The following is a 25,909-nucleotide window of genomic DNA, read 5'->3' as shown; positions in this document are numbered from 1 at the left end:
TAAGGGGCGGAACTCTTTAAAATGTGAACCCATACAACAGCGCAGCAAAGAAGTTCAACTTTCTTGCTGAGTTTCAAAGTTGCAGGTGCATCATACGGTAAGGCATATATTTCAAATGAATGTTTAATAACATTAATTGTTTCTGACTGTTAGAGTTGCAACCGTTTACTATCCAGTTTGCTCACTCCTTAGGAGACCAGGGACAGTTGTAACACTTTTTGGGTTTTCCCCAATAAGTCAAAAACCATTTACACTAGGATAGCCATTTTGCTATATAATACATTCTCAATGTGTCAACTACTGAAGCAATGTATTTAAGATGTTTCTATGAAATAAGTACAGGTTGGAAAATGTATTTTGTTTTTTAAACTCAACTGTTACAACTGTCCCTGTGTACAGGGACAGTTGTAACACATGCCAGGGACGGTTGTAACATGTTAATAACGGTTACCTTTTTTCACACTACATGACACAAAAGAGGGAAAGCTGTCAAATTCTAAGGCAACAAGATTTTAATGGGGTTTCACACATCCTCCAACAAACAATGAACAATGAACAGAACTTAAAACAGAACACCGGATGGAATTAATCTGATTCACAGTTGTGGCAGGTGTAAAAGTCACTTCCATCTGTATAGATAGCCTATTCTACCTTAATTATGTAGACCTGCCTCCTTTGAGCTGAGACCATAGTATAAATCAGCGGCCTCCATCAGGTAGTCTCTCAAAAGCATCTCTTGCTCTGTTGGGAACACCTTCTTTGGTGTCCAGTAGCCTACTCTTTGGGGTGATTTTGATCCCTGACTCTCCAACCTCAGCCTCTTTTTATGGAACCAGTACAGGGTGACATGGCATATATCATGGGACTTTGCCACTGCCCTGACTGATTTGCCCTTCTCAACTTCATTTGAGGCCCTCTGCAGAAGAGGAAGTGGCACTCCCCTGTCTTCCTTCCTCTTTCTGATAATTGGCATACTGTAAACACACGCACACACTTTACGTACAGTATTTTATTCTGTTTATTTTTACAGGGACAATGCACACCAATCAACAATATTGATCATTCGAGCAAATGAGCCATCATTGTAAATGTGCCATGTTACAACCGTCCCAGGTGGTCCGTGTTACAACCGTCCCAGGACCACCAGTCATGTTTTCACCCCCTGTGAACCTGCCTGATTGCTAGCTTGACCCATATTTAGCTAGTTATATGTTTAGCTTACAAAACAGTGATTCTAATAATACTAGTTTGGATTCCTAGACATTTGACCTCAAGACAGTATCCAAAAAATACATCATATCATTTGTGTTAATGTTTTACCTCAGAAACACACTTTTGCTAATATCTTTCGCGAGAGATTTAAACGTGGCTCCTTTTTTTCACAGCAATCTTTCCATCTAACTGAGCATGTGCAGAGTGAGTTTCATCACTCTAGCTTGTTTGTGATTGGACATATTGAAGGCGTTACAACTGTCCCGTGTTACAACTGTCCCTGGTCTCCCTACAAGTTTATCTTTTGTGCTTTTTGTGTTTTTGTATGTAGCCTATTAAGAATCTTGAGTTCACAATGGCTATTCTAGGGTTTTAGGACAGTTCTTAAGCTTTCATTGTAGACTTCACAGTTTATTAGAAAACACATATTTGTATGTAAAGTTTGGATATTGTAATTGTATTATTAACAAACTCATTGTTTCTGTAAGTTTGATTAAACAGGATGTCTTTTTAAATGCTCAGGTCACCAAATGAAAATAGTGAGATGACATTCTGTTTATTTTTATTTTTCAAGGAGAGCTATGGAGGATCCATTTGGTAAAGAATACATAGATACATTTAAAAAATTGCTGCAAACCAATGTCCCCGCAGCAACTGCAAAGATCAAGGCTTATTTGGAAGAGCGGGATAACATTCAACTAAACATCGCCATCACAGGAGAGGGTGGCTCTGGTAAATCCACCTTTGTTAATGCCTTTAGAGGCTTAGACAAGAAGGATAAGAGTGATGCAGCAGCCCCTACTGGTTGTGTAGAAATCACCACGGAGGTCAAACCATACCCCCATCCAAACTTTCCCAATGTTACACTGTGGGATCTTCCTGGTATTGGCACCACCTATTTTCCAGCTGCCAAGTACCTGGAGCATGTTGGCTTTAAAAGATTTGACTTCTTCATCATCATCTCAGCTGATCGCTTCAGAGAAAATGATGTGAAACTTGCTCTGGAGATCCAGAAGATGAAGAAGAAGTTCTACTTTGTTCGCTCAAAGACTGATGACACCATGCGGGCAGAGGAACAAACTCAGAGCGAGTTCAACGCAGAAAAGACTCTTTCAATCATAAGAGAAGACTGCGTTGATGGTAAGTTTGGAGAAATGACACATGCCTAAAACCTAAAATCTTTGGCAACAAGGGTCACAAGTAGACACTGTTTAATTTTAAAACAACAAAAATGTTACTTTACAGGAGCTTACAAGGTTTATAAAAGTTTATAAAATGAGTTGTTTGAATACTGCATTAATGGTTTGTTCATGTGACAGATCATCCTCTCAGTATTTAAACAAATAACCCATTTTTTTGTCTGTCCTGCTGATGGTTGCTGGGAATTTTCTAACTTGGTTTCAATTTCATCATCTTGAATTAACTTTGCTGTTCTGTGTGTGTGACACAGGTCTTCTAAAACTCAAGATTGAGTCTCCACAAGTCTTCCTGGTGTCCAGCTTTCATCTCCACCTGTATGACTTCCACCTGTTAACAAAGACCCTGGAGAGAGAGCTTCCTGCACACAAGAGAGATGCTCTGCTCTCTCATTTTTGAGATCATCTGCAAGAAGAAAGAAGCTCTCAGGGCACAAATAAAGTACCTTGCTTCTTTATCTGCACTCACAGCAGCTGTATCAGCTCCTGGGCTCTATGTTGCTGTTGATGTAGCCATTCTGGTTAAAGCCACCAATAAGTACAAACATACTTTTGGTCTTGATAGCAAGTCAATGGCAAATCTTGCTCTTAAATCAGGTGTGCCTTTGACTGATCTCAGAGCAGTGACGACCTCAAAACTGTCTGTAGATGTAATAAACAAAGAGCTCATTATGAAACTGCTGGTAGTGTCAGGGTTTCAAGTTGCTTCAATGGCAGCAGAGGAAGTGTCCAGATTTATTCCATTAATAGGAATACCAGTAGCAATGACCTTATCTTTTACGTGCACCTACAAAGCTCTCGAGGATTTCCTCAACATGCTCGCTGAGGATGCTCAGAGGGTATTCATAAAGGCTCTGGGTTCAAACAGCTCTGTGTGATATTTTAAAGTGAACGCCAATGGCACTTAATGTCACATATAAAACTGCATTCTACTCAAGACATTTTGTAATAATTGTGTGAGGGGATTGCAATGCATTGTATTTTTTAAAAATCAAGCAAATAATAATCTTGTATCCTAGCTGAACAATAAAATATAAGTTTTGTAGTTGATCATTCCATCCAATGGTCTCGTTGTAGGTTGTGTTTAACTGATATTAATGCATATGTAGTGACAAATCTTGAATAGCTTGAAAGCACATTAAAACATGCCCTGGTATCCTTTCAATACATAAACATTTACTTTTTTGTATACGACTGTTTAATGCAAAACACTGTAGAATTACTTCTGTGATTTAAAAAAAACCTCTTTCTTAAATAAAAACTTGGAAATGTATCGTACACTTTGTCTTTCATGATTGTAGGTATTACAAGTCTCTGTATTCTAGATTTACTAGTAGTTATCATTATGAGCCTCTGTACCATGAAATGTTAGTTACACAAGTTAAAGACAGGATATTAGACACATAATGTTTTTTTTATTTCTATTTCAAACAATCTTAACCAACAATGATGAATTATATTGTTGCAGCCTGTACAGTACATGTATTTACTTCTCTCTCTTCAGTTTATTACTGTAAATGCAGTTGTTTTTCCTGGCACCAGTGTTGAGGTCCACTGGAATTTAAAACCTGTCACCATCACTCTGCTTTTGTGAATTACAGAAAGCAAACTCCAAGATCCACGATGGGCTCTGTAAACACTGTAAGGGTGTTCTGGAGTGGAGAGTAAGGTACAACAAGTACAAGTCACTGACACAACCCAAAAAATGGTAAGTAAGCTTAAGGTACACTTTGATTTACTGCTGATACAAGTTTGTATATATTTACTGTCTATGCCTATTTCTATTCAATTTATTTTGAACCCTCCTGTTTTTGGGTCAAATCTGACATCTGTACTTCTTTCATCAACAATGAATATTGTGTTGCCTTATGATATCCTCCCCAGTAGGCATTTAAACCGACAACATGGTTGATCATCACTTACATTGAATTTTGAGTGGTTTAGTCAACTTTGTTACACCTATGGTGTTCCCTGTCTGAAATGACCGCCATAGGAAATGAATGGGTAACTCTAGATTATGTGCATCCATCACAAAGTACCCAAATTGTCACATTTTTTGAATATTTTCAGTGCTATTCTTTGTATATTCACTGCAGTTATTCGTGTAAACCAGTAGTCTGAGACAGTTTACAGCGGCGATGATTTTCCGTGTTAATGTACAATTAACAATTGTATTACACTTTTTTATAACAAGATGTGTGTTACCTATTTATATGTCTAGTTAAGCATTTTGGTATTTGTGCTTGGTTACAATTCTAAAATGAATCACCTTTCTGCTTGTATATTGTTCTTGTTTCAGTATCAAGTGTGCTCAGAGGACAGTGAAGGATGCATACCACATCCTCTGTAAGCCCTGTTCTCTGGAGCTAGACATCTGCTGCAAGTGTGGGAAGAAAGAGAAAATTGTTATTCCGTGAGTGCATCATATATTTTTTTTGTGTGTATATGTTGTCTGTGTGCAGATTCATGGGTAAAATAGATAATTACATTCTCTGTTCTGATCTTAAGTAAATTATCAACTTTGCTGCTTGAGATTGGGATAATCTATTACTTCAGAGCCAATGTGTTTCCTTCCCAAATTGCCAGTAGTTGCTCCTTAATGAGCCATTCATAGCATGTGTCGTCACACAGTGTGCATGAGATGTGGTTCTTTATCTGCAAGGAGGACTACATCGTATGTATGTTATTAAGTTACTTAACATTGTTAATATGTACAGTATATCCGTCAAGCACATGCAGTGAACTCTACTGCAAGTCTGCCATCTTGTGGACAAAAGGATGTATTGCAACCTAGTCTTAACAACTAATGACAACATTTTAGCTCCAGTCTTTACTTCTCCATTTAATGCCCTTAACACTCAATCATTTTGCCATTGCTCATGTAAGACTTAAAGTCGCAGATGCCACTAAATCTAACTTATTTTGTTCTCTCACTGTGCAGAATTAACTCAGAAGGGGACAATAATGATGAAGAAGAAGAAGGACAAGGAGAAGTAAAAGGAGAAGAGAAAGATGAGAAGAGAAAGGAGAAGAGAAAGATGAAGAAGTTGTTGAACAGAAAAAGAAAGTACGAGTACGAGCGAAGAAGGTCTTGGATGACTCAGACAGTGATGATGATGAAGAGAGAGAGGACTTGCATAGTGGCTCAAAGAAGACGCAGAACAAGTCTGATGATCTCCCAGATGTGTCCCGACTCCGAGTCAGATTTAATGACTAAGGGCGAGTTTAAAGTGAAGTATGAGATTTGAGAGGTGACCATACCCCCAGCTAACCAAATCTAATACAAAAAGGTTCCTAGTTTGAGTTGAGTTAACAAAAGCTTCCAACTAATTCACTGTGTATCTTTGGTGAACACGGACCAAAATGTTTCACTATCTTCTGACTTTTCTGATTTAAAGAAACAAACAAAAATATGAGAACATATTCGCCAGATTATTTTTCAAAGATTGCCTGCCAGCTGGATAAGTGTACTGTCATTAAAACATGTACATTAATGACATTCATTTGAATTGTATGTTTCCAAACTACCGAACTTCTCACATCACTGAATTAATAGAGACTTGAAGTATCACTGAAAGCAGAAGTTGAGGCTTTGCATGAACTGACTCTGAAATATTGAGCCTGTCATGCACGATCTATATTTACCCTCAGAGGACTACTTATCAGTTGCTCTTAATCTAATACAAGCATCCTGCATCAAATAGCTGTTGATTCAACTTTAGAGCCTGACGTTTGATTCAGAAGAAAATTGGATTGTGTTATAAGTGTTTTATGCACGTATATGACTGAGCATCAGCTAAATATTAGAAACACATCTCGGACAAGGAAATCATACAATACCATTTCATTATTATTGCAAATAAAAGTATAACATGTTCCTCAAAATGACTCGTATGGTTTATGAATGTACACACCCATCTCCAATTTTTGTTATTACTGCCGTACAAATTGTGAAACTCTCCACTCCACCACTACAGCTTTTTAACTTCGCCACTTGAGAAAACGTTACATCTTTCACCTCCATTGTGTTCACATTTCAATGATAAAAAGCTGCACACCGCCTGTCACCAGTATTAAAGCCTTACATTTTGTTCACTGCTACAGCTTCCCTGCAGAGTGTTGTGATGCAGTGCAGTCAGGGCCGCCCCTCCCTACAGGCCGATCGTGCAGGCTGCATGGGGCCTCACATTGCACAGGGGGCCTCGCGCAGGGGACCTCGGCTTATGAGCTCGGCTTGTGTGCAGTTCTCCGTGCACCCCGCAAAAATGTGTGTGTAGTTGTTGATACATTGCTGACAGAGGGAACTACATTTGAATACAGATTTAAGAAATATCAGTTTTTGAGCATGTAATAAGCATGTTTTGTCTTGACTATTACAACTATATTATAATAAAATAATATAGTATTTATATTATTGAATTGATTATGATTGTGATTATTATTATTAGTAGAAGTAGTTTATTTGCATTAATTATATTTGAATCTTTTTGAGGCTAGTATTTTCACTATATTCATTCTGTAGTGCACTATTAAGATCAAAACATATCTTAAGTCTGCTTGAATGATGGATTTCTTGTCTGCATTGGTCCAGGAGATCATCAACCTCCCAAAGATGCCACTACAAAAAACTGCTCTGGAGATGTTGTCATTTCTCCACAAAAGTGAGTTACAGGAACTGTACCCAAATCTCTGGATTGCCCTCCGCATTGCAGTAACTTTTCCTGTTACAGTTGAGTCTGCTGAGAGAAGCTTTTCCAAACTGAAGCTTATGAAGACGTACCTCCGGTCGTCAATGGCACAAGAACGCTTAAGTGGCCTGGCTCTCATAAGCATCAACGCACAGTTGGCACAGCAGCTGTCATACGATGACCTTGTCGATGACTTTGCATCCAGGAAATGCAGACGTATTCACCTGTAAATGCATACTGAACGACATACATGCACATTTACCATTTACCTCACTGTATACAAAAGTAACTGTTGATAATAGTAATAAACAGGAATTATATTTGCAAAGTACTTGTTTCCAAAAAAAAAATGGTCACTCCTGTCGGTGGGGGGGGGGGCCCTCATCTCACAATGTCGCTTGGTCCCAAGTTGACCAGGGACGGCCCTGAGTTCAGTCATACACTTATCTAGAAGAAAAATAAACACACCCTCCCCCCATTTCTTGTAAACCAGGTGACTTTACTGAAACCGCAGACAAGGAAACAACACTGATTGGTTTAGATTCTCTGTCGCTGACTGAAGGAAACATTTAATTGGTCACTTCATTCAGTGTCTAGAAGCTGACCTTTTAAAAAGGTGAACCCGTAATAGCGGAGAAAAACAAGTTCAACTTTCTTTTAGAGAAGCACTGTTCCAAGTGCATCATACGGTAAGACATGTATTTAGTTATTGTGTATACCAATGTATTGTTTATGACTGTTAAAGCTGCACCTGTTGAATGTTCAGCCAATATTTGTGACTTTCCATTGCTTAGTCCTTGCTTTGAATTGTGTGACACTGACATGTAGCATTTTAATAGTCTTTTGTAAAGAGTTAACAATGGCTATTGAAGGGATTGGGACCCAGTATTTAAGTTTACAGAGTAACCTACACATGTTTGGAAAACTGACGTATTCATTCTGCTAATTTTGGGTAATACATTTACAATGTTATGATATTTATTGTATTTTATCTAGGGTTGGATAAGAGTAAACGTGCTGCTTGTAAATGCTGCTATCCACCAAATCAATAGTGAAATCATTTTCTTTGTGTTTTCAAGGAGCTATGGATAATCCATTTGATAATGAACAACTTAAGCACCTTAAAGAATTGGTGCAAACCAATGTCCCCGCAGCAGCTGCAAAGATCAAGACTTATTTGGAAGAGCAGGATAACATTCCACTAAACATCGCCATCACAGGAGAGGTCTGGCTCTGGTAAATCCACCTTTGTTAACGCCTTTAGAGGCTTACACAAGAAGGATAAGAGTGATGCAGCAGCCCCTACTGGTTGTGTAGAAACCACCACAGAGGTCAAACCATACCCCCATCCAAACTTTCCCAATGTTACACTGTGGGATCTTCCTGGTATTGGCACCATCAATTTTCCAGCTGCCGAGTACCTGGAGCATGTTGGCTTTGAAAGATTTGACTTCGTCTTCATCATCATCTCAGCTGATCGCTTCAGAGAAAATGATGTGAAACTTGCTCTGGAGATCCAGAAGATGAAGAAGAAGTTCTACTTTGTTCGCTCAAAAAATGTAAGAAGGGTCACAAGTAGACACTGTTTCATTTTAAAACAAAAAAAATGTTACTTTACAGGAGCTTACAAGGTTTATAAAAGTTTATAAAAGGAGTTGTTTGAATACTGGCCATTAATGGTTTGTTCATGTGACCGATCATCCTCTCAGATTTTAAACAAATAACCCATTTTCTTGTCTGTCCTGCTGATGGTTGCTGGGAATGTTTCTAACTTGGTTTCAATTTCATCCTCTTGAATTAACTTTGCTGTTCTGTGTGTGTGACGCAAGTCTTCTAAAACACAAGGTTGAGTCTCCACAAGTCTTCCTGGTGTCCAGCCTTGATCTCCACCTGTATGACTTCCACCTGTTAACGAAGACCCTGGAGAGAGAGCTTCCTGCACACAAGAGAGACACTCTGCTGTTAGCCATGCCCAATGCTGATTTGGAGATCATCCGCAAGAAGAAAGAAGCTCTCAGGGCACAAATAGTGTTCCTTGCTTCTTTATCTGCACTCACAGCAGCTGTACCAGCTTCCTGGGCTCTCTGTTGCTGCTGATATAGCCATTCTGGTTGAAGCCACCAATGAGTACAAAAATACTTTTGATCTTGATAGCAAGTCAATGGCAAATCTTGCTCTTAAATCAGGTGTGCCTTTGACTGATCTCAGAGCAGTGACGACCTCAAACCTGTCTGTAGATGTAATAAACAAAGAGCTCATTATGAAACTGCTGCTTACTGTCAGGGTTTCAAGTTGCTTCACTGGCAGCAGAGGAACTGTCCAGATTTATTCCATTAATAGGAATACCAGCAGCAGCGACCTTCTCTTTTACCTGCACCTACATATCTCTCAAGGATTGCCTCAACATGCTCGCTGAGGATGCTCAGAGGGTATTCATGAAGGCCCTGGGTTCAAACAGCTCTGGTTGATATTTTAAAGTGAACGGCAATGGCACTTAATGTCACATATAAAACTGCATTCTACTCAAGACATTTTGTGTTAATTGTGTGAGGGGATTGCATTGCATTGTATTTTTTTTAAATCAAGCAAATAATAATAGAGGCTCAGAGGGGACTGTCAATACAATTGTCAATTGTCTTTTTTTCATCTTAATTAGTGCGAATGCTGTGTGTTCATTTCTGCCAGGAAAAAAATGTTTACGAGAATGAGACCTGCAAAGGACCTGTGGTATGTCATGTGATGTGTAATGTGACATTCAATGTTTAAATAAGTATATAAATAAGTACATGTTCATTACAGTTTATATTGCTTCAGGTTTATCATTCTCTGTTTTTTATAACTTGCACTGTTGAAGATGTAAAAGCCAGCATGGTCACATGAGGTGCATTGAAGCAGGAAACCACAGAGTCCGTGCTCAAAAGGAAGGACACTTTTGAATACAGAATGAACCATATAAATGTCGCTTGAGTGAGTTACAAATGAGTTATTTCTTGCCACTGCTTTCTGTTAATGAAGATAGCAACTGCTAGGTTTCACCTATTTAATGTAGTAATCGTCTGCAAAATCCAACCTTAATAGAGCCTAGTAACCGTTTGCAAAGGCCAAACTTAAAAAACACTTAAAACAACCTAAAAACTTAAGGCATCCAAAACCTACAATAAAATAAATAAATAAATAAAAGTTTATCATTAAAATGTATTTTATGAAGTTATAGTTTTTGCTCAGTTTTGCATTTTAAGATGTTCAACATCAGACAGAACACTTTCTGTTACACGGATAGAACAAATAATATGTTTGTTCTTCTCATTCACAGAAAGTAGATTAGATTCAAATATATTCTGTGTCTTTATTGCAGGATATGAGACAGCATTTGTTTCCAACAAGCCACATTTCCACGTAATAAATGTCTCCATAAAGTGAAACCTTTGATAAGGTTACTTACACAGGGTTGCCAACTTTGGGTACCTGGCTGGAGTGAGATTTTGATATCATGGGTTTCATTCGGTTTAATTACACATATGCGCACGAAATGACTGCTGTCGTGTCAGCAGCGGGACCTTAGCATATATGGGTCAATGACGTTTATTGATTTTCAACAGGCCATTTTTAAAATGCAAAAATTAAGAATATCTATTAACATTTTTATGACATTCAGAATGTTGAGCACGCATAAATCCATATAACAAATAATATTTAAGTGATTTTAAGTGTTTTTTCTTCTAGATGAAATGGCCGCGTCCTTATAAAAAGTAATGTGGTGCGACCATGTTTTTTCATAAAACTAAATAAATTCCTTAACATTTGTAACTATTTTTACAAGTTGTCAGTCATTTTGAGAGTTTAGAAACAAGGAATTTGCATTTCTTTAGAGATTTTGTTAAAAGTAATCTTATATTTTGGTTAAATAATGTCAAAATGATCATCTTAAATGAAGTTGATGGGCTTATTTTTCCTGTAAATAAAATAAAACTGAGATAAATGTTAAAACAATACAATTCACTCAAGCATACTGTATCAGTGATCACTTTTTAATTGATAGACATTTCATACATTCTTTCTATTTAAATACAGTAAAGGCAAAAGACGGTCGCACCACATGATCAGTGGTCGCTCCAAATGACATAAAGATCATACAAACAATAAATAACCATACAAAATGTTGAGTTCAAACACATGTTGTTCACATTTTGGAATAACAACATTTCAATAACATTTTTGAAATACATTTTATCTCAAACATTTAAAGCAGTACAAATGTATGACTTTTTACAAAAAGCATTTCATTTAACAAAAAAAGTATGGCTTTTAGTAGGATATAACATTGTTAAAAACCATGTATTAACAAATCATGTAATGTTTTACTTTACAGATTTAAGTGAAGTGCACAATATGAACCAACATTTAATTTGATATTATTATTACCCTTGCTTCAAATGAGTTACAGGATTGCCTATGTTCGGGCCTTTCTTCAACCCCAGGCACTATTGAACTTTACCCAATCTTGGCTGCTCAATTTAGAGAATCGTGAGGTTGCTGGCTCAGGTTCTGCGATGACAGATTGAACATCTTTCCTATCGTAGAAAATGATGTCAAGAATTTGTGGCCACATGAATAAATTCTTTTCACCTGACTGCCGCATGCAGCTAACCTGGACCTCTTCTTCCACAACCTCAAGGACCTGACCTATATAGGGAAGTTCATCATAGGTAACAATCACAAACTTTCCACTGAGGTCTTTTACACTGGCGTGTTGCCTTGGTGGATTAGGAGTGCTTACCAAATCCTTAGAGTGGCTCTCGGTGTTCCTCATGTCTACCAGTTGTGGCTGATAACATGAGCATGGCTTCATTTCTGCATGTGTGCAAAAGCATGAAACCTGCCTGTGACTTATTTTACCAGCTTCTACAGACAAAACCTGGTGAATCTTTAAAGTGCCCTTCACTGTTGCCAATTTGCCTGGAATCAGCTCATCATATTTTTCAATTATTAGTAATATTAGTAATAGCTGAGCCAGTTTTTTTTGCACGCATCTCATAAACATCCAGTGGAGTCTGTAGGTCGCCCCCTCTTTGGTAGTTCCATGTAACTTGTGTGAAATTAGAAAGGAAGCGAACAGTGCTGAGGAGGTAAAAGTTTGCTTTGTTCCTGTACTGTGTACAGGGCCCATCACTGATTACATGTAATACTGTAATCTGGGGGCAGGTTGCCCAAAGCTCTTTCAGTATGGGCTCCAGGTGGGCCCACACTGCCTGCTCATCATGGCGGAGGCTGTCCGACAGTGTGGCATACGACTTAGTGCCATTGACTGTGTAGAGTACAGCAGTGTGTAATGTGGCTTGCTTTCTGCTGCCTCCAAAATGGTAGGCCTGTATTTCAGTACTCATCTTACATGAATAGTTCTCTGAAAAATCAATGTGTAGAACTGCTTCAGTGTCAGTGAGATTTAGTTTGAGGTCACAAAACTGTTCTGTTTGGTGTATCCAATTAAATTGATGAATGGCTATATGTTCAAGCTTTTTCTGGAACAACTCTGTTAACTTCTGGATTGTCCCTGTGTATGTCTGCTTTAAAACATTTGCAAAGTTTTTCTCTCCTTTTGTTGATGTGACACGCTCCCATTGATCCCAAGAAACTTCGCCACACTCTGTCTCAGGAATTTCTATTTCTTCAAAGCAGCAAGTGGGACATTCGCGGTCCATGCATGCTTTATTTTTACGATCACACACAATCATACTTAACAATTCTGAGATGCTGGTTGTTTTAAGCAACCCTCTAGTAGCAAGTTTGTTAACCAAGAGGCGGACATTCTCATGTTCCACACATGCACATGTTTCTCTATCTCTATTTTTTGGCTCTGTGATGTAAAAAGGCCGCCTCCTCACAAATTGTCTGTATGACATTGAGAGATGCTCTTTGACCTCTTTTTTGTACTGGGCATGGAGCTCAGTAAGGGGCTTGGTTAGAACCCTCCTTTGCATTTTCTTTTTGTTTTTCGTGATAGTGTCTTTTTTCCCTGGCAACAGACGACTGTTTTCGTCTCTGGACAAAAAATGGACAACAGCTTGCTCTCTCTGAGCCGATTTGTTGGGCCCTTTTAGCTTTTTTCCCCCTCTTAAGCCCACTCTCTCTCTTGCCATTAACCTCTTTCCACTCTTTCGAAATCTTTCTTTAAGTCTTCTCATTTTTGCAAGCTGTTTTCTAAGATGTAACACCTGCTTTTTTATTTTATACTTCTCTTTCTGAAGTGTTTTGCAACGCCTTTCTGCAGAAGATGTAGTAACTTTCTTCTTTTCCTCTGGTGTGGAAGATGATGGGGGATTAAAAGTTTCATTTAGGGGTATTAGGTCCACCATAGATTGTCTTGCATTTTCTGGCTGTTCTTGTTCTACATCTGAAAAGTTCTCCATAGATGGTGGTGTAAGGTCAAGCAAAGGGTTTGCCATATTGTTCCTTTCCCTGTAAGTACTGGATGCAGCCCTCCATTTCTCTCTCTGTTTCTTTCTCTCTCTCTCTGACAGCTCACTTGCCTTAACATATGGAATCTTTCCCTACTGTTTCCTTCTCTGGTAGCTGAAACATATATAAATAAACAAAATGTATCGCATCATGCCATTTATCTATGATGAATAGCCTATTTTATCTCGAATGGTTGATAGATGACAGAGAAGATGAAAATGTTAACAAAAAAGGAAAAGCAACAACACAACATACCTTTCTCTTCTCCTTGCAAGGTACTCAGCTCTTGCTGCAGGGTCAGAATTAACACGCTGCCTATGGCAAGCGCTTTTTATTTTACTTGACAGTGGCATCTGTTCAAATAGAATAAAACAGTTACAAATAAATAAATACATAAACATTCATTCATAATGATTACAATAATGTAATTAATTGCTCTAATTTCATGATATATTAACCATAACCCTAACAATTTTTTCAAAGACGAATAAAGTTGCATAAAAATTATTCATAATGAGTCTAAAGTAAAGTACTATAAGTATATAAATCCTCAAATGAATATTAAAGCATAAAAACTGACAATGTATGACATATTTTATTCATAATTACACTTCTAAAACGGTCGCACCACATGATATTTGGTCACACCAAATGATATTTGGTCGCACCAAATGATATTTGGTCGCACCACATGATATTTGGTCGCACCAAATGATATTTGGTCACACCAAATGATATTTGGTCGCACCACATGATATTTGGTCGCACCAGATGATATTTTCAAGTTGAGTCAAGTTTAACAGACACATATAGGATATATATATACATACAATGTATACAAATACACAATAATGGACACAGACTATAAAGGGCACAGGGTTTCATTCACTAATGAAAGTCAAACATGTTTGTTTCCACTGTTTTATTGTGTGCCAGTCGCGATAAGCAATTAATTGACTTATCGTACGATAAATAAAAATGAACTCGAGAACTTTTCTGACCTCGATAAATTGCCATTTACATGAGGATGTGACTAGCAGTTTGAAAGGATGTACTTGAATTATTATTATATATTATCATTATGTCAGTGGTCTAAAATGGTCATACAACGGTGCCGACAATATTATCGTTTATCGCAATAATTTCCGGGAAAATGTATCCAACAAAATTAATTATCGTGAGAGGCCTATACATGAAACACACACACACAAACAAATCTACAGACTTACTCCAAACTGCCAAATATATTAATTAACACACTCTCACTCTCAGTGGCGAGCCGTCACAGAGGGCCCGCTATATTAACTGAACGAGAGAGTAATGTCAAATGACAGTACAATTGACCAATCATATCTTCCCTCTAAATGGGTGGGTTTTATTATCGCGGACTTTATGACAAGTTCCGCCCGCTGTGAAACTTTTCTTGTTTCCATAGCAACAACAACTTCCTGTCAACAGCGTGAACTCGCCTTCAAAATAAAAGCATGCCAAATTACACTTAAAGCTCCCATGTCATGCTTTTCCGGTTATTACCCGTCCCCTTGTGTGTTATGAAGGTTTTTATGCATGTAAACGGTGTGCAGAGTCAAAACCCTCAAAGTACACCCTGTAGCGAGTAAAACTCTAACACAGAAAATACCTCCCCAAAACGCCTCGTTGGAGATACGTCACTGCCCATTTGAGTCTTCCATTTAGTTCCGGGTACCGCCTGATGTCATGCGGTACCCGGAACGAAATGGACCAATCCCGAAGAGCTATGGCCACACCAGCAGCGTCGTGTTCCTCCTCCAGAGGTTCGAAGAACCGGCATTTCACAGACGAAAGCTTCCAAAACATTGCCCAGTTTGAGGCCGGATATGCACAGCTTGTTTGGACCGTTTGGAGCAGGGGAAGATCTGGGTATACAACCTGTAAGTTTGCATTGTTATTTGTGTATTTATCAAACAAGACTGTTTAAATGTGTAAACTGTGTTGGACTGCTAAGCCATTGACACAGTGCTAACTAAGTTGCTAGAGTTTCCATATATCAACTCTAATATCAGCAGATGGCCTTGCATACATGTATCTCATAGCAGGAGAATGTCTGCATTCACACACAAAATACCTATTGACAGTATACTCCGGGTGATTTGCCGGTCAGTCGCGAAACGTAATTACATTATAGCTGGCGTAGCGATCTAACACACGGAGCTAGAGCTAGTTTCGGTCAGAAAAACATTTTTGTGATGCTACGTTGCTAGCGTTTAAATATATCAACTACAATGTCAGCAGATGGCCTTACATGTTTGTCATGGCAGGAGAATGTCTGCAGTCACACACACGGAATACTCATACAGTATACTGTACTGTGATTTACCGTACATTGTGACAGTACATATACTGCATGTAGCTAACGAGGCTAGCTGTATGCTAGCGCAAAACAATGTATTCATGCAAGTTACATTGTATGACCGAACGTAGCAGAATACCCGTATACGATTGCAATTATAAACACGTTATTGCTAGCCTAATATGAACCACTAGCTTTTGTTCATAGTAGTTTTATTACACTGCATTATAGTTGCCTTTCCTCCAAGCTAACGTTCATATCGTGTTAGCTACCAAGGTAAACAAAGCTAGGTTAGCATATTAGCAGGCAAGCTGTTCATTACACAACTACTACTAACGAATCTAAAACAACTAAGTTTCTCTAATATTTTGTGATTTGCATTTGATTTCGTCCAGCCAGATCCTGGCGGACAATCCATGACGGGGAAGGGATTCTACTACTACTGAGGGTGCTAAAAGGCACCGCACCGACTGTGCGCAGGCAAGATGCGAGGAGGAGGAATGGATGATATACCGTGTATATATGTATATTTATGTTCATTTTGTACATTTCTAAAAATAAAGTTTAATGGAAATACTTAGTAGGCCTATCCTTTCTTCCCTGAATTCATATATAGCAAACCATGATTTGATTTCTCATCAAACAGTAGTAGTTTATAACGGGTAAAAATAACTTACTCTTTGTTATGAGAGTAGCTCGTAGGCCACAACGGAAAGACAAGGAGACATACACGAGTTTACAAAACCACGGCACATTTATTGTAGTAAATGCAGAGACAGGTGGTCGAGGGGAGAGGGTCGCTCAGTTCGTCCTTCTGCAGCCGCTTTGGAGAGAGACTCCGGGCCGCTGGGATTAATAGCACCGGCTACGGAGGTGTCCGTGATCGCGCTGATTACCCTCTTCAGCTCCACCCCACCGTAAGACAAAGGCCCTGAGGCCGTCACACTCTTCTATAACAACAGTTAAAAATATATATGTATATAAAATATACCGCTGTACCGACGCCATGATAAGACTGATGTTACGCTGAGAGCAGCCGGGAAAAGCACTGACATGGGCGCAGCCTCTCTGGTGGTTGACTAATCAGAACGAGTGGCCGAGCTGACCAATCGGAGCACACTAGGCTCACAGGGAGGGGGGGGGGGGCAAGAGCTCCAACGAGTCGTTTAGTGGAGAAAGTGAATACTGCTGAATACACATGCTTGACAGAGATGCTGTATGCGAAACCAATGTGAGTTTGGAAAATTGCACAGTATAAATCTATTTTAGTATACCTCAACAATGTAATTATGATCAGTGGAAATGGCCATGACATGGGCCCTTTAAGACATACAACTGCAACGAAAGTAACAAACACAATGCAATATCCTTTTCAATGTCAAAGAACACAAATTGGGTTCCCAGGTGTTGTTTTGTGTGGTAGAGGGTCGCTGTCATTGATGCGTTTTGCACCCTGGGCCGTTGTTTTGATATTCCGCTGAAGTATACGCTGTGACGTAATAACTCTTTTTTTCTTCTTTTTTTCGAGGGAAGGGGTGGGGGTCAGAGGGCCTAGGTATAAAGCTCACGGCTCGCCACTGCTCACTCTCATATACTCTTTGACTCTATTTTGGCCTAGTAGAACAATAAGCAGCAGACTTTTACTTTTTTATCATTTCTACTGGACCTTAGATCTGCGCATGCGCAATACGGGTCGGCAGTTGCGGCTCCAAAGTATTTTTGTTGGGTAATCTATGGTAGGGCTAACCCATACCGTGGTGGGGCTCAAGTTAGTATTTGCAATGTAATTACATACACGCTCCCCCCGACAGTGAAACGCCACGCGTGAGGTTTAGATTATTTCCCTGTCTCTCTCAATCCAAATTGAACTGTATGAAATAAAAAGGCACATTTGTCTTGTAGTAAATAAAAAGGGCGACCTGGAGCCAATCCTGCAATTTCCCCACAAGTGAAAGAGTTGACATGCTGAAAACCCAACCCCTGCAGGGGGGTTTCGGGGGATTCTCCCCCAGGAGATTTTTAAAAATACTAACATAAAATACACATTCTGGTACTCTCTTGAGAAGAAAAATAAACAAATCTATTACTACACGACATATTTAAAAAAATGAATGCCATTTTAGTTTTGTGTTACTTTGTTCTGAAAGCTGAACCTGCTGCTCCTCACAGAGAGAAGAGGGAAGAGGCTGTGTGAATTACTTTACATTGTGGATAAGGGTGGATAGCCCCCATTGTTCTGTGTGTCAAAATGAAAGACAGCCCACACACCTACCAATCATCAAACCGTGGGGTCTTATTTCATTACGTGTTGATTTCTATAAACACGTAATGTTGTATCGATGGCAGGGTTGCCAACTCTCACGCATCTGGCGTGTGACACACGCTTTCACTCTCAATCTCACGCTCTCACACTGCCCAAACTATTCTCACGCCAAAAACAAGAATACCAAAGACTAGAAACGGTTTTCAAAACTTTTGTCACGTAGTGATCGTCTTCTCAATAGAACATCTTTGATAATGTCTTCTGGCCAATCAGAATCACGATAACGGCGTGGTGTTGTTGCAGGAAGTCCCGGCGCAAAAGTATTCTCCGCCGGGACTTCCTGCAACAACACCACGAAATGTTTCACTATCTTCTGACTTTTCTGATTTAAAGATAACCAAAACAAACAAAAAGACGAGAACATATTCGCCAGATTATTTTCAAAGATTGCCTGCCAGCTGGATAAGTGTACTGTAATTAAAATATGTACATTAATGACATTCATTTGAATTTTATGTTTCCAAACTACCGAACTTCTCACATCACTGAATTAATAGAGACTTGAAGTTTCACTGAAAGCAGAAGTTGAGGCTTTGCATGAACTGACTCTGAAATATTGAGCCTGTCATGCACGATCTATATTTACCCTCAGAGGACTACTTATCAGTTCCTCTTAATCTAATACAAGCATCCTGCATCAAATAGCTGTTGATTCAACTTTAGAGCCTGAGTGTTTTATGCACGTATATGACTGAGCATCAGCTAAATATTAGAAACACATCTCGGACAAGGAAATCAAATCATACAATACCATTTTATTTTGATTGCAAATAAAAGTATAACATGTTCCTCAAAATGACTCGTATGGTTTATGAATGTCTCACATTTTTAAAAAGTTATTCCAAACACCCATCTTCAATGGTTTTTTTTTACTGCCCAACACAATATGGAACGCTCCACTCCACCACTACAGCTTTGTAACTTCACCACTTTAAAAACCTTTACATCTTTCACCTCCATTGTGTTCACATTCCAATGATAAAACACAACATTATTGAAGCCTTACATTTCTATTCACTGCTACAGCTTCCCTGCAGAGTGCTGTGATGCAGTGCAGTCATACACTTATCTAGAAGAAAATGATCATGCATGATGTAAACAAATTCTTATTATTTTATTTCTTGTAAATCAGCTGCTTTAACTGAACAAGGAAAAAGAAAGGAAACATGATGAACACTGATTGGTTTAGATTCTGTCACTCACTGCAGGAGAAGGTTTAATTGGCCACTTCATTCAGTGTCTAAGGAGCGGAACTCTTTAAAATGTGAACCCATACAACAGCGCAGCAAAGAAGTTCAACTTTCTTGCTGAGTTTCAAAGTTGCAGGTGCATCATACGGTAAGGCATATATTTCAAATGAGTGTTTAATCAAATGAATTGTTTCTGACTGTGTGACTTTTGCTCACTGATTGCATGTTTATCTTTTATGCTTTGACTTTTGTTTTTTTATGTAACCTATTAAGAATCTTGAGTTCACAATGGCTATTCTAGGGTTTTAGGACAGTTCTTAAGCTTTCATTGTAGACTTCACAGTTTTTTAGAAAACACAAATGTTTATGTAAAGTTTGGATATTGTAATTGTGTTATTATCAAACTCATTGTTTCTGTAAGTTTGATTAAACAGGATGTCTTTTTAAATGCTCAGGTCACCAAATGAAAATAGTGAGATGACATTCTGTTTATTTTTATTTTTCAAGGAGAGCTATGGAGGATCCATTAGGTAAAGAATACATAGATACATTTAAAGAATTGCTGCAAACCAATGTCCCCGCAGCAACTGCAAAGATCAAGGCTTATTTGGAAGAGCAGGATAACATTCCACTAAACATCGCCATCACAGGAGAGTGTGGCTCTGGTAAATCCACCTTTGTTAATGCCTTTAGAGGCTTAGACAAGAAGGATAAGAGTGATGCAGCAGCCCCTACTGGTGTTGTAGAAACCACCATGGAGGTCAACCCATACCCCCATCCAAACTTTCCCAATGTTACACTGTGGGATCTTCCTGGTATTGGCACCACCAATGTTCCAGCTGCCGAGTACCTGGAGCATGTTGGCTTTGAAAGATTTGACTTCTTCATCATCATCTCAGCTGATCGCTTCAGAGAAAATGATGGGAAACTTGCTCTGGAGATCCAGAAGATGAAGAAGAAGTTCTACTTTGTTCGCTCAAAGATTGACCATAACATGCGGGATGAAGAAGAAACTCAGAGCGAGTTCAACGCAGAAAAGACTCTTTCAATCATAAGAGAAAACTGCGTTGATGGTAAGTTTGGAGAAATGACACATGCCTAAAACCTAAAATCTTTGGCAACAAGGGTCACAGGTAGACACTGTTTAATTTTAAAACAACCAAAATGTTACTTTACAGGAGCTTACAAGGTTTATAAAAGTTTATAAAATGAGTTGTTTGAATACTGCATTAATGGTTTGTTCATGTGACAGATCATCCTCTCAGATTTTAAACAAATAACCCATTGTTTTGTCTGTCCTGCTGATGGTTGCTGGGAATTTTTCTAACTTGGTTTCAATTTCATCATCTTGAATTAACTTTGCTGTTCTGTGTGTGTGACACAGGTCTTCTAAAACACAAGATTGAGTCTCCACAAGTCTTCCTGGTGTCCAGCTTTCATCTCCACCTGTATGACTTCCACCTGTTAACAAATACCCTGGAGAAAGAGCTTCCTGAACACAAGAGAGACACTCTGCTGTTAGCCATGCCCAATGTTCATTGTGAGATCATCTGCAAGAAGAAAGAAGCTCTCAAGGCAAAAATAAAGTACCTTGCTTCTTTATCTGCACTCACAGCAGCTGTACCAGCTCCTGGGCTCTCTGTTGCTGTTGATATAGCCATTCTGGTTAAAGCCACCAATAAGTACAAACATACTTTTGGTCTTGACAGCAAGTCAATGGAAAATCTTGCTCTTAAATCAGGCGTGCCTTTGACTGATCTCAGAGCAGTGACGACCTCAAACCTGTCTGCAGGTGTAATAAACAAAAAGGTCATTATGAAACTGCTGGTAGTGTCTGGGTTTCAAGTTGCTTCACTGGCAGCAGAGGAAGTGTCCAGATTTATTCCATTATTAGGAATACCAGTAGCAGCGGCCTTATCTTTTACCTGCACCTACAAAGCTCTCGAGGATTGCCTCAACATGCTCGCTGAGGATGCTGAGAGGGTATTCAAGAAGGCCCTGGGTTCAAACAGCTCTGGTTGATATTTTAAAGTGAATGGCAATGGCACTTAATGTCACATATAAAACTGCGTTCTACTCAAGACATTTTGTAATAATTGTGTGAGGGGATTGCATTGCATTGCATTTAAAAAAATCAAGCAAATAATAATCTTGTATCCTAGCTGAACAATAAAATATAAGTTTTGTAGTTGATCATTCCATCCAATGGTCTCGTTGTAGGTTGTGTTTAACTGATATTAATGCATATGTAGTGATAAATCTTGTATAGCTTGAAAGCACATTAAAACATGCCCTGGTATCCTTTCAATACATAAACATTTACTTTTTTGTATATAAGACTGTTTAATGCAAAACACTGTAGAATTAATTTTGTGATTTAAAAAAAAACTCTTTCTTAAATAAAATCTTGGAAATGTATCGTACACTTTGTCTTTCATGATTGTAGGTATTAAAAGTTTCTGTATTCTAGATTTACTAGTAGTAATCATTATGAGCCTCTGTACCATGAAATGTTAGTTACACAAGTTAAAGACAGGATATTAGACACATAATGTTTTTTGATTTCTATTTCAAACTATCTTAACCAACAATGATGAATTATATTGTTGCAGCCTGTACAGTACATGATTGTGATGAATCACTACCCCTCAGTGATGACAGTGATGAACTAAAACACATCATCAAATAATATCAGTAACATTTCTTTTTTTAATCAGTTATCTGAAAAACCATCAGAATATGGCTTTTGTTCTTGTCCAATGACTTAAGCCATGTCTCTATTGATCAACGTTTGACCATGATATCTTGGTTCAACAGTTATTTTATCACTTTATCACTTTACTTTTGTATAATTATTTGTATTCTATTTGATCTTTATTCTTTACCTTGTGTGAATCCTGATTTTCACTCTGACCCGGTTGCTGCTGTAAACGCCAGGATTTCCCAACAGGGATTAATAAAGTTCCATTTTATCTTATTTTATTATCAAAAGTGTTGTGAATTAATTCCTGTCAATGGAAGACAACAATTACTAATAGTTGTAGCACTATTGTTGTCGCAAAACACAGAATCCAAATTTAGAGCATGAAACATAAATAGTCTGCTAAACAATGTAATTTACCTCCGATCCCTGAAGTTTAGGTTTGTGGACACACCTGTCCTCACCTGATATTCAATACGATACCATATTACTTTATTAGTCAGATCAAGTCTGAAATTTGACTTGCGTCACAGCAGCTCCATGTCCAACACCAACATAGACAAATATCCAGACACAAATACATGAAACACAAACAACAAACATTTAACATAACCGCACAATCAGTGAGAGAAAACATGCTCAAAGAGCCTTCAGCGTGCATTTGGTCTGGGATTTAGCTCTGTATTTACTGTGAGGATTGACTGATGCACAAAGGAGTGCTTTCAAGTAATGTCTTGATCTTTTTCATCCTGCCTTTGCAGTATAGATTCACTTTATGTATATTAAGCAATGAAGCTCTTAATAATCCTTCTTCAGGAACATACTTGAACAGAACATATAGGTGCCAATGATTGGTCATGCACCGTGAGTGACACATTTCTGGTGCCCGCCATGGAGAGTAGTGAAAAGATGGACTGAGAAATCAGGCCCGGTTACTCCTTGCTATGGCGAGCTCTCTTGTTGTCTTACCTGGGACAACGCACCTATTGTTAATATGTAGCCATAGTATATCCGTCAAGCACATTCAGTGAATTCTACTGCAAGTATGCCATCTTGTGGACAAAAGGATGTATTGCAACCTAGTCTTAACAACTAATGACAACATTTTAGCTCCAGTCTTTACTTCTCCATTTAATGCCCTTAACACTCAATCATTTTGCCATTGCTCATGTAAGACTTAAAGTCGCAGATGCCACTAAATCTAACTTTTTTTTTTCTCTCACTGTGCAGAATTAACTCAGAAGGGGACAATAATGATGAAGAAGGAGGACAAGAAGAAGAAGAAGAAGAAGAAGAAGAAGAAGAAGAAGAAGAAGAAGGAGAAGGAGAAGTAAAAGGAGAAAAGAAAGATGAAAAAGTTGTTGAACAGAAAAAGAAAGTGCGAGTACGAGCGAAGAAGGACTTGGATGTCTCAGACAGTGATGATGATGAAGAGAGAGAGGACTTGCATAGTGGCTCAAAGAAGACGCAGAACACGTCTGATGATCTCCCAGATGTGTCCCGACTCCGAGTCAGATTTAATGACTAAGGACGAGTTTAAAGTGAAGTATGAGATTTGAGAGGTGACCATACCCCCAGCTAACCAAATCTAATACAAAAAGGTTCCTAGTTTGAGTTGAGTTAACAAAAGCTTCCAACTAATTCACTGTGTATCTTTGGTGAACACGGACCAAAATGTTTCACTATCTTCTGACTTTTCTGATATAAAGAAACAAACAAAAAAATGAGAACATATTCGCCAGATTATTTCCAAAGATTGCCTGCCAGCTGGATAAGTGTACTGTCATTAAAACATGTACATTAAAGGTAGTTTGAGAAATCTATTATCAATGTTACGCAATGTTTCAAAAGGGTCACTCTGTATTAAGCCGCATGTCCTGTACCAATTGTGGAGGAAACTTCTGTGTAGTAATGCATGGAGTCACCGACTCAGGAAGGAGACACGGTGAGAGTTGGAGCTTTGATGTTAAACACTGATGGGTTTATTCAGAGTATTCGGCCGGAGGATTCACATCACATATCAAAGAGTCAGAGGTTCTGACTACACGGTAAAGTTGCCACGTCAATTCTGAAGAGCCTCTCTCTATGCTAGACCTTTTAACTGGTTGACCGGTCACAAACTGGTGACAACAACACATATGGCACCAAGGCCTTTCCTTAAAGGAGATAACAGACGTCAGAGTAGATCATAAAACGTCACAGAGCAAAAGGTTAGATATCTAGAAGAATTATTCCTTAACACCAATTGTATCACTATTTTAGTAAAAGCTAATCGTCCTGGGACTCCTGATTGGTCTCTTTGTAATGTTTCACAGAATTGTTCCTGTCCATACACACTTTCCCAACCAAGGCACGCTGCCCAAAGTCATCTGCAAGACGAATAAGGATGATGAGTAACAAGAACAGGAAAAAACAGTAACCTGTTAAAGGTGGGGTAGGTAAGTTTGAGAAACCGGCTCGAGATACACTTTTTGTTATATTCCATGGAATGCTCTTAACATCCCGATAGCAATGAATATCTTAAGTGCTTTGACAAAAAATCCATTAAAAAATGTCATCTGTGGAAGCTGTAGTACTGTAAAAAGTACGACCAATCATTTTAGCCGGCCCGGCTAAAATAACTGGATGGCCTACCTGCCTGTCAGCCTTCCATCTGTGCACAAACTTATCTCGTGCCCTCATTGGTCATGTGCGCGTTCGTGTGTGTTGGAGGAGGGGCTCTATAAGGAAGTGGCAGATTTTCTCCGGTTGTGTATTTTCAAATTCTAGCGATCTCGAGACAGTTTCTCAAACTTACCTACCCTACCTTTAATGACATTCATTTGAATTTTATGTTTCCAAACTACCGAACTTCTCACATCACTGAATTAATAGAGACTTGAAGTTTCACTGAAAGCAGAAGTTAAGGCTTTGCATGAAATGACTCTGAAATATTGAGCCTGTCATGCACAATCTATATTTACCCTCAGAGGACTAGATTTCCTAATCTCGGACAAGGAAATCATACAATACCATTTTATTTTTATTGCAAATAAAAGTATAACATGTTCCTCAAAATGACTCGTATGGTTTATGTCTCACATTTTTTTTAAGTTATTCCCAACACCCATCTTCAATGTTTTTTTTTTACTGCCCAACACAATATGGAACGCTCCACTCCACCACTACAGCTTTGTAACTTCGCCACTTTAAAAACCTTTACATCTTTCACCTCCATTGTGTTCACATTCCAATGATAAAACACAACATTATTGAAGCCTTACATTTTGTTCACTGCTACAGCTTCCCTGCTGTGATGCAGTGCAGTCATACACTTATCTAGAAGAAAATGATCATGCATGATGTAAACAAATTGTTATTATTTTAACCTGCCATTTACACTTTTTGTCACAGAATAATAGGGATGGGTATCAAAAACCAGTACTAAATTGGTGCAAGTACCTGATTGTTCAGAGTATATTTACAAACCGGTATATTGACAGTGGTTGAATCGGACTGGATGGAAATGAAAGCAGTGCTCTGTCAAAGTACAATACAAACATTTGTTTCACTTATTTTATTTCCCAATTAATAATATTGAAAAAGATCCTCAACATTGATAAAAAAAAACGTTATCATTTTGGCCATACATATGGTCATGGAGGCGTGTGGTGCAGTGGATTAGTGCGTTGGTGTTCGGATCAGGGGGGCACAGGTTCAAACCCCACTGCAGTCAGCATGTCGTTGTGTCCCTGGGATTGCCCACAGTATTGAGTATGTAAGTAAGTCGCTTTGGATAAAAGCGTCTAACAAGTAACATGTCATGTCACGGTCA

General features: G+C 38.6%; 2 protein-coding genes and 2 pseudogenes across 3 annotated transcripts; all 4 read left to right on the top strand.

Moving 5' to 3' along the window:
- Window positions 1-3,681, top strand: LOC117496857 (annotated as a pseudogene).
- LOC117496859 (uncharacterized protein C9orf85 homolog) lies at window positions 1,293-23,827 on the top strand. Of its 2 annotated transcripts, none has more exons than XM_034148673.1 (4): window positions 1,293-1,416; window positions 4,010-4,116; window positions 4,708-4,821; window positions 23,326-23,827. In XM_034148673.1, the coding sequence occupies exons 1-4, from the start codon at window positions 1,408-1,410 to the stop codon at window positions 23,621-23,623; spliced, it is 528 nt and encodes a 175-aa protein (XP_034004564.1). In that variant the 5' UTR covers window positions 1,293-1,407; the 3' UTR covers window positions 23,624-23,827. The 2 variants fall into 2 exon arrangements, with proteins under 2 accessions (XP_034004564.1, XP_034004563.1); XM_034148672.1 differs by lacking the exon at window positions 23,326-23,827 and adding an exon at window positions 5,350-5,907 and having other exon boundaries at window positions 1,300-1,416.
- LOC117496860 lies at window positions 7,679-10,057 on the top strand (annotated as a pseudogene).
- On the top strand, window positions 19,452-21,817 carry LOC117496856 (interferon-inducible GTPase 5-like). Its single transcript, XM_034148667.1, has 3 exons — window positions 19,452-19,542; window positions 19,902-20,467; window positions 20,779-21,817. The coding sequence occupies exons 2-3, from the start codon at window positions 19,909-19,911 to the stop codon at window positions 21,414-21,416; spliced, it is 1,197 nt and encodes a 398-aa protein (XP_034004558.1). The 5' UTR covers window positions 19,452-19,542; window positions 19,902-19,908; the 3' UTR covers window positions 21,417-21,817.
- Window positions 23,828-25,909: the final 2,082 nt, after the last annotated feature.

Source organism: Trematomus bernacchii, unplaced genomic scaffold, assembly GCF_902827165.1.
Source record: "Trematomus bernacchii unplaced genomic scaffold, fTreBer1.1, whole genome shotgun sequence".
NCBI classification, from domain to species: Eukaryota; Metazoa; Chordata; class Actinopteri; order Perciformes; family Nototheniidae; genus Trematomus; species Trematomus bernacchii.
This window is presented reverse-complemented; position numbering and strand designations above follow the sequence as displayed.